This window comes from Taeniopygia guttata, chromosome 1 (genome assembly GCF_048771995.1).
Source record: "Taeniopygia guttata chromosome 1, bTaeGut7.mat, whole genome shotgun sequence".
NCBI lineage: Eukaryota > Metazoa > Chordata > Aves > Passeriformes > Estrildidae > Taeniopygia > Taeniopygia guttata.
The window spans coordinates 102,697,024-102,718,047 of NC_133024.1; the positions used below are offsets into that span (position 1 = coordinate 102,697,024).

General features: G+C 37.6%; 1 protein-coding gene and 1 non-coding gene across 5 annotated transcripts in view; both read left to right on the plus strand.

The window, feature by feature from the left end:
- The window catches only part of POLA1 (DNA polymerase alpha 1, catalytic subunit), a 181,649-nt gene that overhangs the window by 25,100 nt on the left and 135,525 nt on the right, over positions 1-21,024 (plus strand). For all 4 annotated transcript variants that reach the window (XM_072934808.1, XM_030282388.4, XM_030282374.4 and 1 more), the window contains exons 19-26: positions 915-1,031; positions 1,898-2,073; positions 2,474-2,603; positions 2,855-2,974; positions 4,063-4,159; positions 4,665-4,789; positions 6,513-6,662; positions 6,891-7,013. In XM_072934808.1, coding sequence (XP_072790909.1) covers positions 915-1,031; positions 1,898-2,073; positions 2,474-2,603; positions 2,855-2,974; positions 4,063-4,159; positions 4,665-4,789; positions 6,513-6,662; positions 6,891-7,013 — 1,038 coding nt within the window. The remainder of the gene's footprint in view (positions 1-914; positions 1,032-1,897; positions 2,074-2,473; positions 2,604-2,854; positions 2,975-4,062; positions 4,160-4,664; positions 4,790-6,512; positions 6,663-6,890; positions 7,014-21,024) is intronic.
- LOC115497803 (small Cajal body-specific RNA 24) lies at positions 4,371-4,501 on the plus strand. The gene has a single exon (XR_003963396.2).

Below are 21,024 nucleotides of genomic sequence, written 5' to 3' on the forward strand. Positions count from 1 at the left end.
AACTTCTGTAGGTAGATACAAATGATTAAGTGATGAGAACATGATGGAATGAGCAGTCAATGCCTGATGGTTTCTGCTCACTGCAGCTGATATCCAGTGTTTTTCCTGGTGCCTATGGCAAAGAATCAGAAGAAACATGCAGCCTTAAATTTGGTGGCTTTAAGTGGCTTAAAATTGAAGATGCCACGAGCAGGGGTGTGAGAGCTCCTATCCTGAAAACAGCAGAGCTGTGTTAGTGCAGTTTAATTTGCAGCTGGTTTAATTAGTGCTGTTGAAATGCTGCTCCCATCTTAAGGAGCTGCTTCTACTGCACAGTCTTGCATTGCACAGAAGTACCTGCTGGAGTGGACCTGCAGTCCCTGGTGACTGGCTCATGTTCTTCAGGGTAGCATTTTGATTTCAGCAGAGGGTGCAGACCAGTGTCATCAATGTACTTAGCGCTGTTTAAAATATTGCTGGAGTGCTTTGATATGTAAGTATTGCTTGCAAGGTGTTCCTATTCAGAACAGCTTGTTCCTATTGTACTATCAAAGGAAAAAAATAGTGTTTTGATGCCACTGTTGTGACTTTCACAGATGGAGAAAAAGGGAATTACTCTTAGCTTAACTTTATATGCTTTATGAAGAATGTTGTGGATATTTCTGGAAAGCTTTAAATTGTAACCTCTGGTATCAAAGCATGAAGCTGTACTGTGTGTGCTATGATTTTGGTATTCTACTGAACAGCATTGTTAGTGTTAAGACTAATGAGTACTGTTGATGAACGTTCTCTTAGAAAGTGCTTTCTACAAGAGAGATAATGCCATCAATTAGTTGGAAAAAAATCACAAAGGGCAAAGGAATACCGAGTGTGTGAAAGTAAGTCTTTCAATTTGCATTTGTTGTAACCTTTTTTGTTGTTTTTTCTGCTTCAAGGGTCATAATATTTATGGATTTGATCTGGAAGTGCTGCTTCAAAGAATTAATTTGTGCAAAGTCCCTCACTGGTCCAAGATAGGTCGACTGAGGAGGTCTAATATGCCAAAGCTTGGGGTAATAAGATTGCTTAAGTCTTTTAAGCTCCTTTATGTTGCATGTTATTAAAAATGAATTAGTTTTTCTGAGGAATTGTAAATGTGACACTGATGTATTTTGACTGTTGGTCATGCTGAGTTTTGTGGGTCCCAGATCAGAAATTACGAGTGTTTATATGACTTTCATTACAGTAATAAGATAAACTGATTTTCAAGTTAGGCTAATGTAGTTTACTTATCTCAACTAGATGATAGTAATGACAGATTAATTGCAATAGTCTTTACTGTAACTGTCTTTGTCTGCTGTAACTGTAAAATGGGAAAAAGCAATTTGGATTGATGGGTGAATCATCCCATAGAGAGCTGCTAAGCTAATAATTCTGTAGTTCTTATTACATATTTGTTCAGAGGACAATGTCTGAAGCTTGAAGTGCTCAACATGGCTCTGTTCTTGCCTCTTCCTGTCCTTCCTAGAGGCCAAGTTGGGTATTTCTGTGTGGTTCTGTGACTTTTTCATCCTGCTGTTATTACAAAAATTATCCTTGGAAGAGAGACAAAATGCACATCCAGGTTCTTTTTGGGGTTATTCTAATGATTGGAGAAAAAAAAAAAAAAGCATGATAGTTAAAGAGTTAAGATATAACCAGTAGTGAAAACTGAGTATCTATTTCTTAATATGTACATACAGTGAATGATACCATGGATTCCTTCAGGGCATAATTATAAGTCCTTGAGTATTAGTGGTGGTTAATAGAGTATTTGAGTACTTAGTGACCAACTGACTTGACTGACTCTTATAAACATATATTGTGGGTAGATATTTTTTGTTAATATTTGTATGTTTCATTTTATTTGTGTTTTCTCTCTGTGTGTAATACCATGAAGGGCCGAGGAGGATTTGCAGAAAGGAATGCTGCTTGTGGTCGAATGATCTGTGATGTAGAAATTTCTGCTAAAGAACTAATTCGTTGCAAAAGTTACCATTTGTCTGAACTGGTGCATCAGATTTTGAAAACAGAGAAGATAACAATTCTGCCGGAGGAAATTCCAAATATGTACAGGTATGTTACTGATTGTGGGTTTCAGTCCTTCTCTGGAGAGCAGAGGAGTTGATTCCCTGACATAAAAGTTTGCTTTTGCTTACTTTGTTGTGGGGATGCTGACTTAGCATACTGGGATTTGAAAAGTTAAATACTGTCTTAACATTATAAAATAATGTTTCAAGCTACTTGTGGTGGCTTATTATGTATGAACTGATTTGTGGGAGCATTGGTTGTTGACACACTAAAAGGAGATGCAAACCTGTGTTTTGGGGTGGTTTTTCAATTACAAGAGATTCCTCAGTCGTGTGCTACAGATAGCATGTGTTCCATACAGCACATAGGTCTAAGGCGTACCGAGTGCAAAGGGGATTGATTTTACTGTGCTAGGGCATTTTACCCATGTCTCTTCTTTCCCCAGCGATTCTCCTCGCTTACTGTTCATGCTGGAAAACACCTGGATAGATGCCAAGTTCATTCTCCAGATCATGTGTGAGCTGAATGTTCTGCCACTGGCTCTTCAGATAACAAACATCTCTGGGAATGTCATGGTACATTTTTATTGCTTTCCACCCCTCTCCACTGTCCTCTCCAAACAGTTCCATGCTTTCTGTGTTTCATTTGCTGGGTTTAATTTCTAAACACTAATTTGGAATGCACAAGGCTGTTAATTTTTTTGCTGTGACAAGCTCAATGTTCTAATCAAGTAATAATGTAAAACTTCCTTAAAAATATCACGTTTGAGTTTTGCTGTCAGTGTTTTCTGTGCTTTGCTTTGAGTTCTCTTTTCACCCCTCTTTAGTCAAGGACAATGATGGGTGGACGATCTGAACGTAACGAGTTCCTGCTGCTTCATGCCTTTCATGAGAAAGATTACATTGTGCCAGACAAACAAGTTTTTAAAAAGCCTCCACAGAAGCTGGTGGGTCCAATTTTTCTCTTCCTAAAAATTTTTATTAAAAAAAAAACAAAAACAAAAGAAAACATTCTTCCATCTTCTGTGTGTGACTATTCTGTGGGAACACAAGGAACCTCAAATATAACTCAGATAACTTAATGGTATAATTAATATGCTTAATTAAAACATCGTTTTTTTGTGGAATCCATAATGAGAGCGGGACAATGCAACAGCTTTTCCATTGCAGCACAGATCTGTAAAAACTCAGTTGTTCTATTAGTTTAAAATTAAAATAAGCTAAATACTTGTTTGTGTGGGGAAACAGTAAAGAAGACAATCTGTGTTTGTTTAATATTTGCATTTAGTTATTTTGATGAACACTATTACAGGAAAAATTTGTATGGATGAAATATCCAAAGGTATTAAAATCATTTGTATAATACCAGTGTAAATAATAATTATAGAAATTTCTAGATGTTTGTTAGTGAACAAATTAAAATTTGAGAAAGTATTTATATTTCACTATATATTGCTTTTTAGTTTTAAATAAGTTCAACAGCAAACTTCAAAGCAATGATTTTTGTTGTTTGTATTGTGGAATCAAAGCAGCACTGGAATTCTAAATCATTCAGAATATAATTGAACAATTGGGAGATGAATTCTTATTACAACATAACGAAAACCAAAATATTCTTTAGGTCAGTAGTAATGTTTTTATTTGTTTTATTCAAGCCCAGCCATTCTGTTTGCAAAACCAACATTTTAACTGGGCATTCATACCACTTCTGGGTCATGAGTTGATTTTTTTCATCGTGTGGACTTTTACAGCCAGTTTAAAAGGCATTCCGGTGCCATGTTGAATTATAACAATACTTTAAGGTCTTTGTAATCTCTTGTTAGCAGTTTTTTTCCTATTAGAGTTGGTTTGAATGCTATTTTGACATGTAGAGAACTTTAGTAAAGATCATGATGAAAACACTGTATTTTGCATATATTTTAAAAGGAATTCTGCACTGGCTCCCAAATTTGTATTTGACTTGCCAAAAATAACTCCTCTAACATTACAGAAATCTTCGACACTAGATAATGACTTTTTTAAATGCCAAATGTAGGTGGATGAAGATGAAGATTTTGAAGATCAGAATAAATCAAAGATAGGGAAAAAGAAAGCAGCTTATGCTGGGGGCTTAGTCTTGGAACCCAAAGTCGGTAAGATGTGGCAATTTTCTTTCTTCAATTAACTTAGAGACAGGTAGGTTATATTAATACAGAGAGATTGCAGTGGGGAATCTGTGGTTGTGGGAGTTTGGTGTTGTTCTTGTAAGGGGAATCTTGTTGCATACAACAAAATTCCCAACACTGATTGTGGAATTTCTTCTTTTGAGGGATTAGGACTGTATATTTATGTATAATTTTTTAATGGACACGAAAGTTTTCTTTCAGTTTCTCCTCTGTGTGGGGAAAACTGTACAAGTGTCCTATAGTAACACAGAAGCTATCTGTTCAACTCTGGTGAGTTAATGGGGTTGGATCGTTCCACTTCTGACAGCTTTCTGTAAAGGGCACTGGTGCATCTCAATGGCTGCTTGAAGGGATTTAGATTATGGAAATGGGGTACAATGTATTACTGTCACTTAAGTATTAATTGTGGAGTTGTATGGAGTCCTTTGGGAGACTTGAGTAATTATGACTTTTGTTTTAATCTCTGTTTTAGGTTTTTATGACAAGTTTATTTTGCTTCTCGACTTCAACAGCTTGTACCCATCGATTATTCAGGAGTTCAACATCTGCTTTACCACAGTGCAGCGACTGTCATCAGAAGCACAGAAAAGGGCAGAGGTTTGAGTGCTTTAACTAGTGGCTTAAATTACGCTGTCTTAACTTCAGAGCGTTTTCTGTGAATCAGCTCCTTAAGAAGCTGTTCTTTTTCACTGTTTTTTTTTTCTTTTGTCCCCTCTCACATATAAAAAGTGATTCTTTAAAGATGTATTGTGTTAATTTGTGAGTTGGGACTTCTTTGAATATTTTGTGTCTCTCACCTTCCTTTCTGTAATAGTCTTACAGAATCTTGGTAAGTTCTCTCCCATCTATTCTTGGTATCCTCATGAAACAAGATTTTTACTGAGGCTCTGTGACCCTTTTCAGCCACACATCCACCCTCGCAATTTCTGAGCCCTTTTGCTAGTTTCATCCTAGCTTGATAGAGGCTTCCTGAAGTTAAGTTGCTATTTGTATATTTATGCAAATATACCTGATGGAAGTAGGCAAAAGTCTCATGCTTTCTACGGGAAAGAATACGAATATGAGCTCAAGTCTTATTAGACATCAGGAAAATGATGTGTGTGACTTGAGAGTGTGATGTTGTCACTGTGTGAACTGTAGCACCGGCTTCACAAAACCTCATGGTGTTCAAACTATGTTAAACACAAATGAAAAACCTTCTGAAGGTACAGTTGGACATACTGTTTTATAAGCAGCTGTGTTGGCTCTGCTTTATCCATGGCTGGAGATTCTCATTTCCTCAGCAGTGCTGGAACACTTGTTGTTGGAACTGTGTTGTAAACTGAAGCATTGAGCTGGTCAGGTCTGAAGGTTAAAGCAAAGGCTTTTATTTTTAACTGGTATCAGCTCACAGGTTGGAATTAGTTAGTTCTGTAGCAACTGAAATATGAATTGAGAGCAGAAATGAGGAGACAGGTATGTGGAGTTCTGTCAGTAAGTTTCTTCAAGTTGAAATTGGATTTTCCCTGCTTTCTGAAGTGTGCTTCAACCTGAAGCAGCTAATTTTGATTTCTCTCTCTGTATGATGTTTAATCAGGCTTTGGTGTAATTTCTTGTTGCAGTTCTCCTCAACCTGCTTTACTAAAGTTGCTAACCTCACTGTGTCTGTACTGCCCTTCCTTTGCACATTTCTGTCACTTTCATTGTGCTTGAAACACCATTCAATTTTTGCTGTTTCTTCAGTCATGCTAAGAAGGGGTCCTTTTTGCTGCGTTGTTTTGCTATAATCAAGTGTTGCTTGGGGTGGAATTTTTGGCCTACTTTTGTCAGTTGTATCATTCAAAGTATCAGTTCCACAGAGCACGTGCTCCTTGTGACAGGTCTGAGCACCAAAAGTACTTAGATGATGATAAAAAATGGATGGATTTTTCAGCACAGAAAGAATTGCTGTGTGTGTACTTTTCTTTATATTTTTGCATTTATCTATATATACTTAAGAGTGAGAATGTGTGTCTGTTATTTATCTGGTTTTATATATGTATATAAATATATACCACACACTGATAAAAAACAAAAACCTTCCTGCTGCTGGTCCGTGCCTTCTTTGTGTTTCTCCAAGAGTAAAACAGACTTAGGCCCTGTTCCCCAGCAGGAGCAAAGTAATACAGTTAAATACTGGAAAAAAACCTCTTGTGCTTGTTCTAAACTGTACTTTGGGTGCTCTGCAGGAATTGGCACAAACTGCATGGTTTGGTTCCCCCCCCCCCCAAGCTTTTCACTTAATGCATTAAAATCTAATTTTCAAGCAATAAAATGATAAGCAGCGGTGATCATTTCACAGACTGAAGAAGAGGAAGAAATTCCAGAGCTTCCAGACCCATCTCTGGAAATGGGAATTTTGCCTAAGGAAATCAGGAAACTGGTGGAGAGAAGACGCCAAGTTAAGCAGTTAATGAAACAGCCAGATTTAAATCCTGACCTCTATTTACAGGTGTGTTTTATAGAACTCAGTTGATTTTTCCCCCTCTCCCCTTAAGTGCCCTGATCAGCCTTGTAGAATAGAGATGATTAGTAGTGAGCAGTGATTGTAATGTGCTTTATTTGTAGCCCATCACTGCTGCAGACTGTGATAAAAAAGCTGTGAATGTAATTGTGAGCATTAAGTTCTGTTCCCTGATGGCTGTGGTTGGATCATTTTTCTGGTTGTGTTTCTTTTCAGTATGATATCAGACAGAAAGCTTTGAAACTCACTGCTAACAGCATGTATGGCTGCCTGGGATTTTCCTACAGCAGGTTCTATGCCAAGCCTTTGGCTGCTTTGGTGACACATAAAGGGAGAGAGGTAAGTCATTAAATAGGTTGTACACACATGTAAAAAGGCTGATTTTAAGCCACCTGCTTTTTTTTTCATTGAATACAAGAATGGTTTTGTTCTTGAACCTGCTTTTGGTTTCAGAGCTCTTAAGTTTTTCTCTCTTGTGAAACTATTTGGTTTCAATGGGCCAGACTGAGGTGACAACAAAAAAAAAAATCCAAGGCTGCTTTCATTTTCAATGAATGAAATTAAATTCATTTTCCATGAGTTTCTAGTTGTGCTTGATGGGTTAGTCTTTGATTTGGTGGCGTGCTTCAGCTTTGGATGAGCTTGCTTGTAGCCAGACTGTCTTGTGGCCTGATACGACTTCCTGAAGCCCTAAAGTTTGTGATAGGGCAAATTAATCATGGAGGCAATGGATTATGTATCAGGGCTTATTTTTTGGAAACTCTTTGTTCCTTAAAATAAAGTTTCTCATTAGCCTCATATTTTATTGTAAGAGTTGCACTTGACTTTATAGGCAAAACTACTCTTGCTATTGGTTAGGATGGTGGCTCAATACAGATGACATTGGTTTTGTCCCTGTGAGAAAAATAATCTTTAATGATCCAAGGCATACCACTGATGTACATTCATTGTCTTAAAACATAATGATGTTCAATATTAGTTCCTTGTAAAAGAGAATACCAAGCAGGAGTCGGCAAAGGTGCCAGGAGCAGTTGTGTCAGGATGGCTGGTCAGCCTTTGGGGTTGATCAAGGAGATGGATGAGGTCACAACCCTGCTGACAGTCTCATCCTCCCTGTGATGTGAGGGCACACCCCCTGCACAATTCCCAACTCAATTGCATTAGGGTGTTTCATTTCTTGTAACACATCTTTGTTTTTAATTATCTATCTAAACAATTCTCTAAGAGAACCCCACATTTGTTGTCTTTCCAATTTATGTAAGCAGTTATGTTTAACCTTACATATCCATTTAACTCAGAAGTAATTTCCCAGTTTGGTAACTGCAAGTGTGCCATGCAGCCATGTGAATTCATAAGTTAGTATTTCCTTTAATAAGGTATTAATAAGGTGTTTGTTGATGGAAGATTCAACCTCATGCTGTCTATGAAGATGGCATGCAAAGCAGCTGAATATAATAGCTTCATATTTTCTGGTGGTATTTTAAAAGTAATTAATTCTACTTTTTTCTTTTTTTTAAATGATCTTCATATGTGATATGGACCTTTTGCCACAAACCTGCTATTCTGTGGATACTTAAGCTTTTGGCCTCTGTTAAAATGGGGAAATACTCGTTTGCACATTTGTCTGTAATTTATCAGTTATGAGATAACTGTTAAAATCTGGTGTTCCTGCTTTATGTTCCGGAGTGATGGTGAAATGGGGAAATCCTAAATAGGTGTTACAGAATGTGCTAGGGAGTAATCAGAGATGGTTTCTCTTACATAGTTGATCTTTGGTTGGAAAGGATTTCTTACCTATAAATTCTGCTGCTGCTGGATCTGTGCTGGCTTCTGCCAAGCCTTTGCACACATTTGAGTTTTTGCCATAGAAGATGACGTGAGGACACTTTAGTTTTCTGGTTTTAATGAGTTTTGTTTGTTTGTTTGCTTTAAGTTGAAATATTTGATCTGGAAGAACATTACTTTAAATTTTTATATTAGTCTTTCTATTCATAGGTTTTCTTTTACCACTCAGTTCTGATATAGAAGAAGTAAATGTTGAGTATCTGGACGTTTGGGTTCTCTGTGAGAAAAGGTTAATTAAAACGTAACTGTTACAGAAAATATATGGTCTAAATTTAAATGGCCTTTTCTGATGATCTGCAATTAATACTTTTTTTTTATATACTGTTGTCAAGGGCACCTGAGTAAATGCAGGTAGGCTTGTAGAAGTTTAAGTGGGAAAAATATTGTGTGGGATGAAAACTGAACTTAATATTTGCACTAACACAATTACAGTTCAGTCGTAAGTCTTAGCAGAATAATTGAAAGTGGGAAATGTGTATTTCATGTTGAAGTTGTTAAAGCTTGCATCAAGTTTTAATGTAGCTGAGAATGAGTTTTGATGAGTCCTGTAAATGGATGCTTTTCAGCTGTGGGTGACTGACAACCTTTCCACTGAAGCTGTGGGAAAATTGAAGCACCTGATGCCAAGTGCTGAGTACCACCTCTCCTGGACTCTTTAACAATTCTCTTTGTGGTTTGGCAATGCTGATGCAGTAAAAGCTGTAGAGCTGCCATGGGGTTCCTTATGGTGACTAAAAATACTTGTTTATAACACATTGCTGTTATAAAAACTTGTGTGACAATATTAGTGAACTTCTGAACTATATTAGCAGAACTTGGCATGTTCACTTTATTTTGGTGGCAGAAGTATTAAATACGGTGTGGAAAAGCCATTTTAAAAAAGCCACATCATAAAGGTAGATGTTCCTTAGGGTCCCTTCCAACCCAAACCATTCTACGATTCTGTGACAGTGAAATCCATAAAAGCTCAGTTCTCTTCAGTCAGCTGTAGCGAGCCAGTGCTTGGTTTTTATTTTCCTTCAGCCAAGGAATAGAAGTGTAGCAGAGCCGTACATCCCTGGGCAGGGGCAGGCTGGATCCAGCAGGATTTATCCCGTCTGTCGTTCCGGGGGGACAGTGCGAGAATGGCGGGCTGGCTTCGCTAGATGGCGATAGAGACCTGGAGATCCTTAATCAATTAACACTCCTTTTCGTCTGAGTGTTTAAACGGTGGTTATCGGCTTTCCATCGGGTCTTCCTTGTTTTTCGATTGTGGGTAATCTTTAACAGGGGCATATCAATGTGAGTTAGTCAGAATTTAGCTGTCACAGGTAGACTGCTAAGTTCCGGTGTGGTTTGGAAGGAAAAAAAGGCAAAAATCTGGAGTGGAAGTGAGTTAAAACTATAGCTCAGATCTGTTTGATCATTTTTGGCAAATGTAAATATTTTTCTTTTTTGACTGTAAGAAATGCCCTAGTTCAGCAAAAAAAAAAAAAAAATCTGAAAATTCTACATTTACAAACCATTCATCAAGAATTTGTTAGAGGGATTCCTGGACTTTCCTCTCCACCCCCCACGTTACTAAGCCTTTGCCTTGACGTTACTCTTGTTGTAACTATAGCTGTTGCTCTCATGGAAAAGTAATAGGAAAATATTTAATATATTTTTAGCTGTCCTTTAATGTAATTTAACAACTGGAAACAAGATGAGTCGGAGCTGTAGAAGCAGCCAGCTCTGCACCAGCAGGCACTGTCGGGTCATGCCGTTCTAGCCTGTCTAAAGGACAAACCTTTTGATGAAGTGTCAGTTGTCTTGTTTCCTAAATGCAGGATGCCGTTTGCTGCAGGGTTCTCCTACAGAACACCAAAGTTGTTGAGAGAATTTAACTGTAGACAGCTTGCTTGCTAATGGCTTTCACTCAGTGCTGAGGCCTTTTCCAGGTACTTGCTTTTTTTCCATGTTGTTTTTTGCTGTTGCATATTTTTCCCCAAGCAGACTTGTCTTTGAAAAGAAAACAACACATTTGATGTTTTCAGCAGAGCTGACAGGTAGACCTAGTGTTCAAATATGCGAAAGAAAAGGGGGAAAGAGGCAATTGGGTTAATTCCAACTTTCTCATTCAGATCCTTTAGATACATTCTCAATTAATAATTAGTTTAAGGCCCTGGCAGTCAAAAGGAAAGAATAAAAGCATGTTATTGCTGCAGTCTAGGAGAAGAATGGATGAGGGAGGAGAAAAATGAAGTGGAGAAAGATGAGCTCATTTAAAAAAAATTAAGGGTAGGTAAGCAGGTTAATGGCCGTCTACTGTAATTATGATCTGTAAAGAAATCCAGGCATTTCTTTTTTTTTTCTAAAGTCTTGTTCAGTCAGGGAAAATGATCATCAGCTGCTTTCTCTTGATTGCACCTAAAGCATTGGTTATCCAGTCTGTGAGGATTGTCATGTGAATGGGGCAATTGACAGACTCCTGGTTTCTTCCATGTTGTACTGTGGGAGAAAGAGGATTGCTAAAAGAGCAATTGTCTTGTTATAAGCATGCCATCTATATTTAAACAGGGAATGAAACATCAATATAACAATTTTGGAAGACATGGAACTCGATGGCAAAAGATGAGGCAAAGAGTTTGTAATTGCTTTTAAATCTAGAAATGGCAACCCAAAGTCATGGGAGAAATAGTGCTAAATTGCTGCATTGTCCCAAAATGGGAATGTTGGGGTTAAATAATTTGCCACTGTTGTTACATTTATCACTGTGTGTGCAACTGTGGGCCTGTGGAAAAGCTATGTATGTTACTCTGCATGCTGATAGCCAAAACGAGTTAGAGTAGGAAAGGAGAGGCTGCATACAGTCTGGAACTGTGAACTGAGTACCAAGTAGTAGAAAAATTATGGAGCATCTTCACATTTGTTGAAATATTATTGGTAGTTGAGTGCAGGAGATTGCATCTGGTCTAATACAGACTAGCATCTCCAAGGAGAGGAAATGAAACATTTCAATTAAGAAGAATGGCCGGAGTATTTTGGGTAAGGAGGCAGTTAGTTAGAAGGGAAAAAAATAGATATATTTCTTATTTTATTTTGGATGGTATTTTGGTATTTTTTTCCCCTCTGGACAGAAAGGTTTTATTTAATGGGTATTCACCAAGAAATGTTTAGATGTTTAGGAAGATTGATCAGATTCAGATTGATTGTACAGCCATCAGATGAATAGAGAGACTTTTTTTTTTAACTGCTTATTTTAAGATTGTACTGTTACAAGAGGTGTGGTGCCTCTCACTGCCTGACTGCTGATTTCTCTGAATGGGTTATAGCAATTGCATGGCTCCATGGTGAGTTGGATCAGCCTGGTGATCCGAGTTGAAAACTAACTCCAGAGGAAAACCAAATTGATTTCAGTTGGATCAGGCTCAGTGACTCACTGTGTACTCTGAGAGCTGGTGGAAAGGAGGAAAGTGGGGGCAGGCCCAGTGTGAGATGTAAGAGGTCAGGCATGACCAGCCGTTTTTCAGCTCATACCTGACTGTGAAACTGTGGGCTTATTGTTACTATGATAACACATGGAGGTTTTCTTTGGTTGTTGTTTTCTTTCAATTTGTACTTTTGATTTTTTCCTTATGGTTTCCTATCTTGTATTTTTTTTTTCCTTCCTGCCATAAGACACAGATTTTTCCTTGAGTCATATCTTAACCTGACTGACCAGGTAACAAGAAGATATTCCTCACCCAGAACTGTGGTAAAACTGAGAATCAGAGTACTGGGAAGAGCAAGGTCTCTGGAGCATTCTCTGTATCTGAGCTATAATAATACATCCCCTTTTAGAAGCTGTATGTGTTGGGTAGAGAACTGACACCTCAAGATTAGGGGAGGTAGAAATGTCTCACCATACCCAGTGGTAGCAGGAAAGACTCTCAGGTGTTCAATAAACTATTTGGGAATGCACTTGAATCCTGCACCCTCCAAAGTCTGCCATGCTTCAGCTTCAGAATTACTAAAGAAATTCTTCAAACTTGTCTAGAATTAACAGGATCCTTCATGGTTCTCTCACAGAGATGCCTTATTAAAAGGGAGACACAGGAGCACAGGTGCTTCACCATGAAGGTTGAGAGCTTTAGCAGCATTTGCAAACTGCCTTGGTTCTGTCTTCAAACACATTTGTTTTCCAAACCCTCCTGTTAAGGTTAGAAGAATACAAGTGCTAAGTCATGCTTTAATGTTTTTCTCCAGCCTGTATATTTGATAACACTACACGTCTTTGCAGTATGCATTTTCTTGGTTCATTAGTAGCTTGTCAAAGAATACTTGGGGGTTTGAGACTGCCGCAGAAGTTGTTCTTTAGTATCTTATTGCCTCACTCATTTGCATCATGCATTTATCTTACATTGAATGTTGGCTTGTTCTAGAAGCCCTGGGTTTGGATACCTAGATGGTAATAAAGTTTTTAAAATAAAAGATACAGGAGTTAAAAATAATTTTCATTTTCAAGCACTAGTCCTAAGAGGTTAGAGAAAAATAGTCTAACTGAAGTGTCTGTCTCCCACGAGACTTAAATAAATATTCATACTGTCCTTCAAAGGTATGATACCTTGATCTCATTATCAACAATTTTCATTTATTTCCTGGGAATCTTGCCCACTGTGTGATAGATGACTTTTTCACCACAAATTCTATTAGAAGCTTTTAGTTCCAACCACAGCGAAATGATCTGGTTTTTTTCCTCTTGGATAAATACTCATTTGAGCCTACTAGGTCTGCTCTTTTCAGGTGATACTACTTTGACATATAGGAAGAGGCTGAAAGCTGAGTTCCTTCACTCTGGAACAAATTTTTTGAGGATGAAATGAACTGTGATCTCCAACAACCTAAAGGGGGATCTCTAGAGGAAACCAGTCTCTTCCCAGAGGTGCACAGCCTTGCACCAGGCAGGTCGAGCCCTATCTGGGGCCAGAGTTTGGGTTAAACGATGTCAGAGATCCCTTCAAACCAAAGGTGGTTTATAACCATCAGTTTAGAAATTCCTGTAATTCTCACTAAGATTTATCACCAAGGTCAGCAAGATCCAACAGATGAAACTTGTCATTTGAAGGGAAGAAAACTGGAAGAATGAAGATATGTCAGCAGCGATACTTGTTCTTACCAGGCTCTTTTGGTTTCAGAGTTAAAAAAATGTTTGAGTACTTTGAATGCAGGTTTTGCTGTATAGATTAGGTGGTGTGGTCTCTTGCATGTTACGTCCTTTCACTGGGCCTGTGCCAGGATTCATTTGTTTAATTTAGAAGATAAGCATGAACAGCTTATGCTATTTTCAGCACCAAAATATACTTATGAGACAGATGAAAGAGTTTGTTAAGACCTTAATTTATCTGTGAAAGATGGACTGTCTCTGTTGCTGCAGGTACAATACCTTGTCAGGATACAGGAGATCTTGGTGGGCAGTATCAGGAATTCTGGAACAGGGTCTCTGGAGAAGTAGGTGTAATTTAGCAAGCTGGGGCATACCTGATCTCTTAACAATTAGCAAAGAAGGCTGTAAGTCAGGCATGCAGCCTAAAGTAATTTGTTCTGACTCCCTTTGTAGTAGAAAAAGAGCAGTGTCAAAGCTGGATGAAATAAATCCCCCGAATTTTAGAGCTTGGTAAGTGATTGAGAGACATCAGCATTATGCTTACTATCTGTGCTTTCCTTCCAGCAGTTATACATAATGTAATGCAGGAGATGTTTGTGTTGTGTTGTCTTTAACTTTAGACTATGCCTGTTATGAAGTACAGGTAAGGTTTCAGAGAGAATGATTAAATTATATATGTTGATATCTTCTTTGCAATTTGATACTTGTTTTTGCTAATTTGAACCACTAGGAATATTTGCTCCTTAAAATCCTATTTCAGCACGTAGTTAAAAAAAAATATGAAAATACCCATTTCCCTTTACCTTTCCTGTTAATCCTTCTCTGTTTTAATATGTTTTAACTGGCAGCCTTTAGAAAGAGCAAGAGCTTATCAAGCAGTGCTCATCAAAAATACGGAATGATGGGACATAGTTTGAATCTTATTGCAGGGTTTAGTACCTGACAATCATTTCTCTGTGAGTTTGTGCTAGTCTTGGTAGTTACATGAGATTGCAGAAACTTTTAAAATTTGGATTATGATGATTGATAAGCCTCGGTTTAAAAAAAAAAAAAGCATTAATGTTTTCTTTCAAATTACTTGCCTAGTTTATGAAATAGAGCAGAAATTCCCTTGTTTGAACTATTGGACGTTACCAGAAAAGTAGGACAATGTAATATTCTAATGAAGTTCAGGGTCATATTTCCTGAAATGACTGGGTAAACATAGAGGAGACCTTGAGGTACAAACACTTTTTTTTTTTTTTTTTTTTTTTTTTTAATCCAAGGAAAGTAAAACTGCAGAACAGTTTTCAGGGAGATGGGTAGCCATTCTAAAGTAAGGGCTCTATACTTGGGCTGCCTTGCCCTTCTGACTTGTTTGGGTCTCTGACTTGTTCTGTGTGCACTGTTGTTTTGTTAGAAGAATACCACACTTTGCACACTAAAAGTTTCTTTCCTGTTTTCTGTGATTTCAGTGCAAAAAAAGTTTTCCAGTGTGAATTTCAGTTTTCTTCCTTGATGCTTTTAATTGTTTCGGGAATATTAAACTGCCACAAGCTTTGTGCTGGAATTTGGAATTAGCAGGTGGAAAACTGACATAAAACCATAGGAATGTCTTAGTCCCGTGCTAGAGTGCATGCAGCCTTCTGGTTCATTTATTCTGGTTGGAATTTTACTTGTTGAATCTAGAACTTCCTTGGTCATATTTCATTTTTGAACAAACCAGTTTTAAGTCAGTGACAGCTGATGTTTTGGTTTTCATGTGACTGCCTTAATTTGTTCCCTTTCCTCATCTCCCTCAGAGCTCACTATTATCTTAGAACTTAGGTAAATACCATTTTTGTATTTGCTCTGAAATCTTGTGGTTTCTTTAAATTGCAATTGCACTTCTGCCTTGATGTTTTAATATGTATGGTACCTGGGTTTTTTTGGTTCAATCCATAGCTTCATATTTTTCAACTTTGAGTTAGAAGTAGCTCATCCTGGGGATAAAGGAAAATCAATAAGAAGCCTGTACTTAGACTGAGAACCCCTGCAGAAAGCTTTGATTAGAGAAGAGCTTCAGATCTGACTCTTGCTCACAATTGTCCATCAGGTCACCAGTCATTTTTTTATGTAGGACCGTGTGCCACAGATGGTGGGGATGGAAAAAGGTCTGCTACATCATCTGTTAGCAAAGTGCGTATATAGTCACTTCAGCAGACACATACCTCTTGATGATTTTTGTTGCTGTTGAAGGCTGTTGTCCTTCAAGAAGTCACTACTAATTTTAATTTTGCAGTGTTTTGATCTGACTGCTTTTTGTGATCACTAATTTTTAATAGACTCGGAAGAGGAGCCTGCCTTCAGTAAGAATGTGTTAATTGACAGGTGTCCTGAAGTTCTACAGTCTTGGCAGTAGTCCAGGATGACAGAGCAGTAATGACTTAGAAACTGCTATTCCTTCCTGGTGAAAAGATTGGAGGGAATCTGTGACGTTATTAACTACTAGTCTCTTCTAGCAAATTGTGAGAAGATCATTTTGGCATGTAATTAGTTGAGATTATGTCCTTTATGCAGAATGTTTGGGTTTTTTAAAAATTCCTTTACATGCTGCCTTATGACTTGCACGATGAGGTTTTTTTCCCTCCTCTCTTCAGTGTTCTGGATGGTTACTCTGAGAATTTGAGTAAGGGATCATGTTCCTATCTCTGTGTGGTGTAATTAGCACAGCTATTTAAATGTTATCTGGAACCCATTTACCCGATCTGTCAGTTGCTGCTTAGTTCAGTGGAAATGCTTTTATGTAAATCACAGAACAATACTTCTGACTTGTAATAAGATTGGGCTGAATTTGGGGAACTGAAACACTTCATCCTGGAATAAAAATGTCTTGCTGAATCAAGGGTAGATTATGAAAGCTGCCACTTTTAAAAAGTGTATTATGCTAGCATATGTATATGTATAAATTGAATTAGCTGTGATACTCCTACAGTGAGAAACTTCCCACTGATTCTAAAAAAAATTAAGGAAAAGCTGACACACATAAAATTTTCCTCCCAATTTGCATGGTAGCTGTTCAGCTGGTCTTGGAATATTTGGAATTGAGGCCTGATGGGGTACAGGGCAGATGCTTTCCTTCTACTTCCTCATAATTTCTTAATTAAAGTAGTTCCTTCTGTGGCCTAGAGATAGTTGCATTTTATAGGGATCTAGTGGCATTTATAATGATTTGGTTGCTCTTAGGCTTCTGTAGAAGATAACAACATTTTAAAAATTTCATTCAAATAAAAATAACCTTCCCTTCCCTCCCACCCTCCTTCAGTGTGCTGACCTTTTGCCATCCCATATTTTGGAGGTAGACTTTGAACTTAAAATAATTATGAAAATTTCTCATCTTTCATATATTAGCAGCTCATGTAGTTCTGGGTTTTCTTCAGAAGGATGGGTGTCTGGCATGGTGACCAAGGAAAGATTAATTAACTGTGGCATTTGTTTGTCTGTCTCAGTTTTCAGCCTGGAGTGTAAGCTTGTGTCACTTTGCTCTATTATAAATACTGTGTTAAATTACAGCAATTTTTTAAAGAAACTGTTTGATTTTTTGCCAGGGATTCCTGAGCCATTTAGTAAGAGTTTGAGGGATCCTATTCCTTCTCTGAAAATCAGTGCCAATTTTGGACTGTGCAGCTGTCCCAATTTCTTTTTTATTAGTTTTCACTCTATGAATAAATTTTTGTTGTCTGCTGTTTATTTTATTATCATATTTAAAGTCAGCTATTTCCTTCCCCCGTATAGCTCTTGCTTTACTTTTCTCCCTTTTTGATTTTTTTTTTTTTTTAACATGGAAAAAGAGATGGATCTTCCAGAGGAGATCTGATGGTAAAGCTGTATGAAGTGGCATTTATTTGACTATTCCAGAAATGATCCTTCTGTTATTCCATACAGTACTGCATAGCTTTTGGCTCAGCTGGCCTGCATAATAGGGGATAGCCTCCCTGCTAAGCCAAGCAGCTCCTCTTTGCTTTGAAGAGCACGTCAGGCATGTGTGGTAGTAGATTATCACAATTATCAAGTATCAGTACTGACTTAGTATTTGTCCCTGGCCTTTTCCATATTAACTTGAGGAAAGTCTGTTCTGTGACTGTCTGTCAGCCCCTCTGTCTGAGAGCTGTGGTTAATAGTTTATTTATAGTTTATGTTGTGCATAGACCATCACAGACTTGCTGTATAGCTCTTGAGCATAAAGGGGTATTTTGCAGTTTTATATAAACAAGATCGTTCTTTCATAATTCAGTCTCTTTGGACAGATAGTGTTGGAAACAGACATTGTTAATGGGTTTATTATGGCTCAGTAAGTTTTTCTTAACATCCAAAAAAACCCCCAACCAACTTTTTGAATGCTTTATGTAATATAGAGTTGTTTGGTTTAGTCTTTAATTTTTGGTATTTGTGTCATGGCCAGTAGTTTCATGACTGCAGTTGCCCACCATAGAGAGACGAGCTACTTGTTCCCTGGAAGGAAGACTTGATGCTCTCTGAGGTTCTGAGCTGTTACAATGACTGTTGGGAGAGATGGAGTTTGAGAAAACCTGAGCCAATATGCATACACATAATGAAAATACTCTTCTACATGTTTTGCTTTTAACTGCTTTTGAGGTGAAATGGGTGTAGGTCCTTAAATATTAAGTTGGCTGTCCTTAGTGTTTGGAAAAAAATGAAACATGAGCTACAGATAGATTTTCTTATATGGCAAGTAGTTGGTTTTCTTTTTATTGTTTTATTTCTGTTTTCCTCTTTCCTGTTTTCCATGTTTGCTTCCCAAACCAGTAATTGAATGTGCTTCTTGATGTGTGCTTGCTTGGGGATAGGAATGGAGCAAAGGGAGATGTGGAATTGTTGATGGGATAGCTCAGAAAGAGATTAATTGTCCAAAAATGCTAGCAGCTTCTCTAATAACTGCAGTGTCTTGAAGTTAAAATGTGAACATGAAAACATGAAACTTACTTTTACCTCAGTGCTTAGTTCAGTCAGTGTATCAAGAAGTTAAATGTCAAGAATAAAATGATCTAGAGAAGATAACCACGGGTCTTCAAGTCACAAAAATAGCCTGGAAACACGGGATGCACAGAACTGGTAAAGAGAAATACTGCATCACACTAAAGGACAAGCAACTTTGTGATTCCATTCATTGTGTCCAAAAGTGTGCAAGAGTTCAAAAAAGATTGGATAATTAGTTCTGTCTGTACATACAATTAAAACAGCAAAAATGGATTGAACTCTCTAAGCCAAATTTGAGAGTCAATGTCAGGATTTAAGCAAATTTTTGCTCACTGGGAGCTGAGAAGGAAGCTTCTCATGGAGAAAAGGGCTTCAGATGCTTTGATGAGCTGCACCTGATACTGGACTTTCTGGGAAAGAAATGTTGATGGATTACACATGAAGTCTGTACATTAGGGTGGCAATCACTGCCTAACTAGGTTTGGGTTTTGATTTTGTGTTTGGGGTGTTTTTTCTTTTTTCTTTTTTCTGTGGAAGAGAGCAGCTGGGTAAGATCTGTGGGAGTTGTGCTTCCAACTCTGCTCCTTTTTTGCTGATGCCTTGTGTTGAACTCTTCCTGGAGGATGAAATGTCTCTTTGCACATTTGTTGCCATCTGCTGTTTGTCTCTGTTGATAAGGCTTAGTTAGCACTTTTCCTAGGAAAGTGCATGACATAGTTTCAAAAACTGCTCCATTTACCTGTTGCTGTGGGACTAGGCACATGTTTTCCAGCTGGTACATATCATTACAGTTTCAGATGACTAACATGAAAAATGATAATTGAAGCTACAAGCCTATTACGTAGTAAGCTTTAATTAGTTAAACTGCTTCGTATTAGTTTACTGTTGGTGCTAATGCTTTTGAAATTAATTGGCACTAAAGGGGGTTCAAAGTTTATATGCAATCATTGCTGTTATAATGTGCTATATTACTAGGTAACTTGGCTTATTAGGTGATTTTGTTCTCAATTATTGCTGCAAGTCAACAAGGACAGAGCAATTATCTCACAAACAATAGCCTTGCTCCCAAGACAGATGTGACCAGACCCTACCCGTGGAGTTCTGCAGTGTTCTAGCAAATAGGCTGGGGAAGGAGATCTGCATATGTCACCCAGCAGCAGATGGGGAAGATATTTAGAAAGTAGGATAGCACACTTTCAGATCTTCTGTTATGCTAATAAAGTTTTTGTGTGAGAACACAGCAATGTCAGTCTATCAATGACATCAACCCCTGGCATGTGCAGGCCATCAAAGCAAACACAGAATGCCTTTGTATGCATAGCTGGACAGTGTAAGCCAGTTGCTACTGGAGTGAAGGTCATCTCATTTTCCTAGAATAGACTGAATACCTCGCATACACATTGATTAAACTTTTCTTCTTTTGAACACAAGTTGTGTTTTTGTTAAAATGGAAAATTTTGAGTAATGGAAATTTCTAGACCCCATAGGCATTTCACTTTTAAGTTGTTAATGCACTGTGTACCACTGGCGTAGTTTAATATGGCTTATATCAGCCTACAAGTGTCTCATAGAAGAAATAATAAATTTAGTGAATTAATATTACCTAGTGAGTATAATGTATTATTAATTAATAACTATTTAATTCCTAAGCACAAATTTAAACATTTAAGATAGTAGAGTTTATAGCTGAAATAAATTGCAAATGCAGATGACTTTCCTGAATGGAAAAAGGAAAAATTACAATGGTGAAACTGTGGAATAGTGTGACTGAGCAGTGCCAATGTGCATCTCTTATTGGTTACTCTCAAAAATTCCTTCAGAAGGTTCATTGAATCTTCAGATTTGAAGTGTCTCCATCTGAGTTTTGATGCTATTCTAAGTCTCTCTTTACAGCCAGCATGTAAATCTTTATTTAGGACCATCTTTCAGCAATTGCACACAGCAGGTCAGGTATTTATTCCATCCCAGGAAACTACTGTTTCCAGAAATAAAAAAGGGTAACCACTACATCTCCCTAATGTTCTCTGTCACTTATTTCCTTAGAGATTGAGAAGTTTTACAGGAGTGTATTTGTGCATGGACATGCCTTGTGTGATTTTTAAAGATGTCACGGTGTTCCAAGTGATAAAGGTGGATAATTACTTGGAATGGTAGGCTGCTTAGTATTGTATTATTGGAAATATCTGTGGAATTTTACAGTGATGATTCTTTGTAGCTGCAGTGATTTTGCCCTCTTTGACCAGTATCAGTTTACGAGTCAGAATCTTGAGTATGTGGAGATAATATACTGACTTCAAACACTGATGCACATAGGATCAGCTTTGTAGGAATAGTCCTAGAGATAGGAATTAATTTTGGGTATTTTAAGCTAAGGTGTTAAATGTACTTTTTAGGATTTTTGTTGTTGTTGTTGTTATCCTGTTCTTTACTATTTACAATTATGAC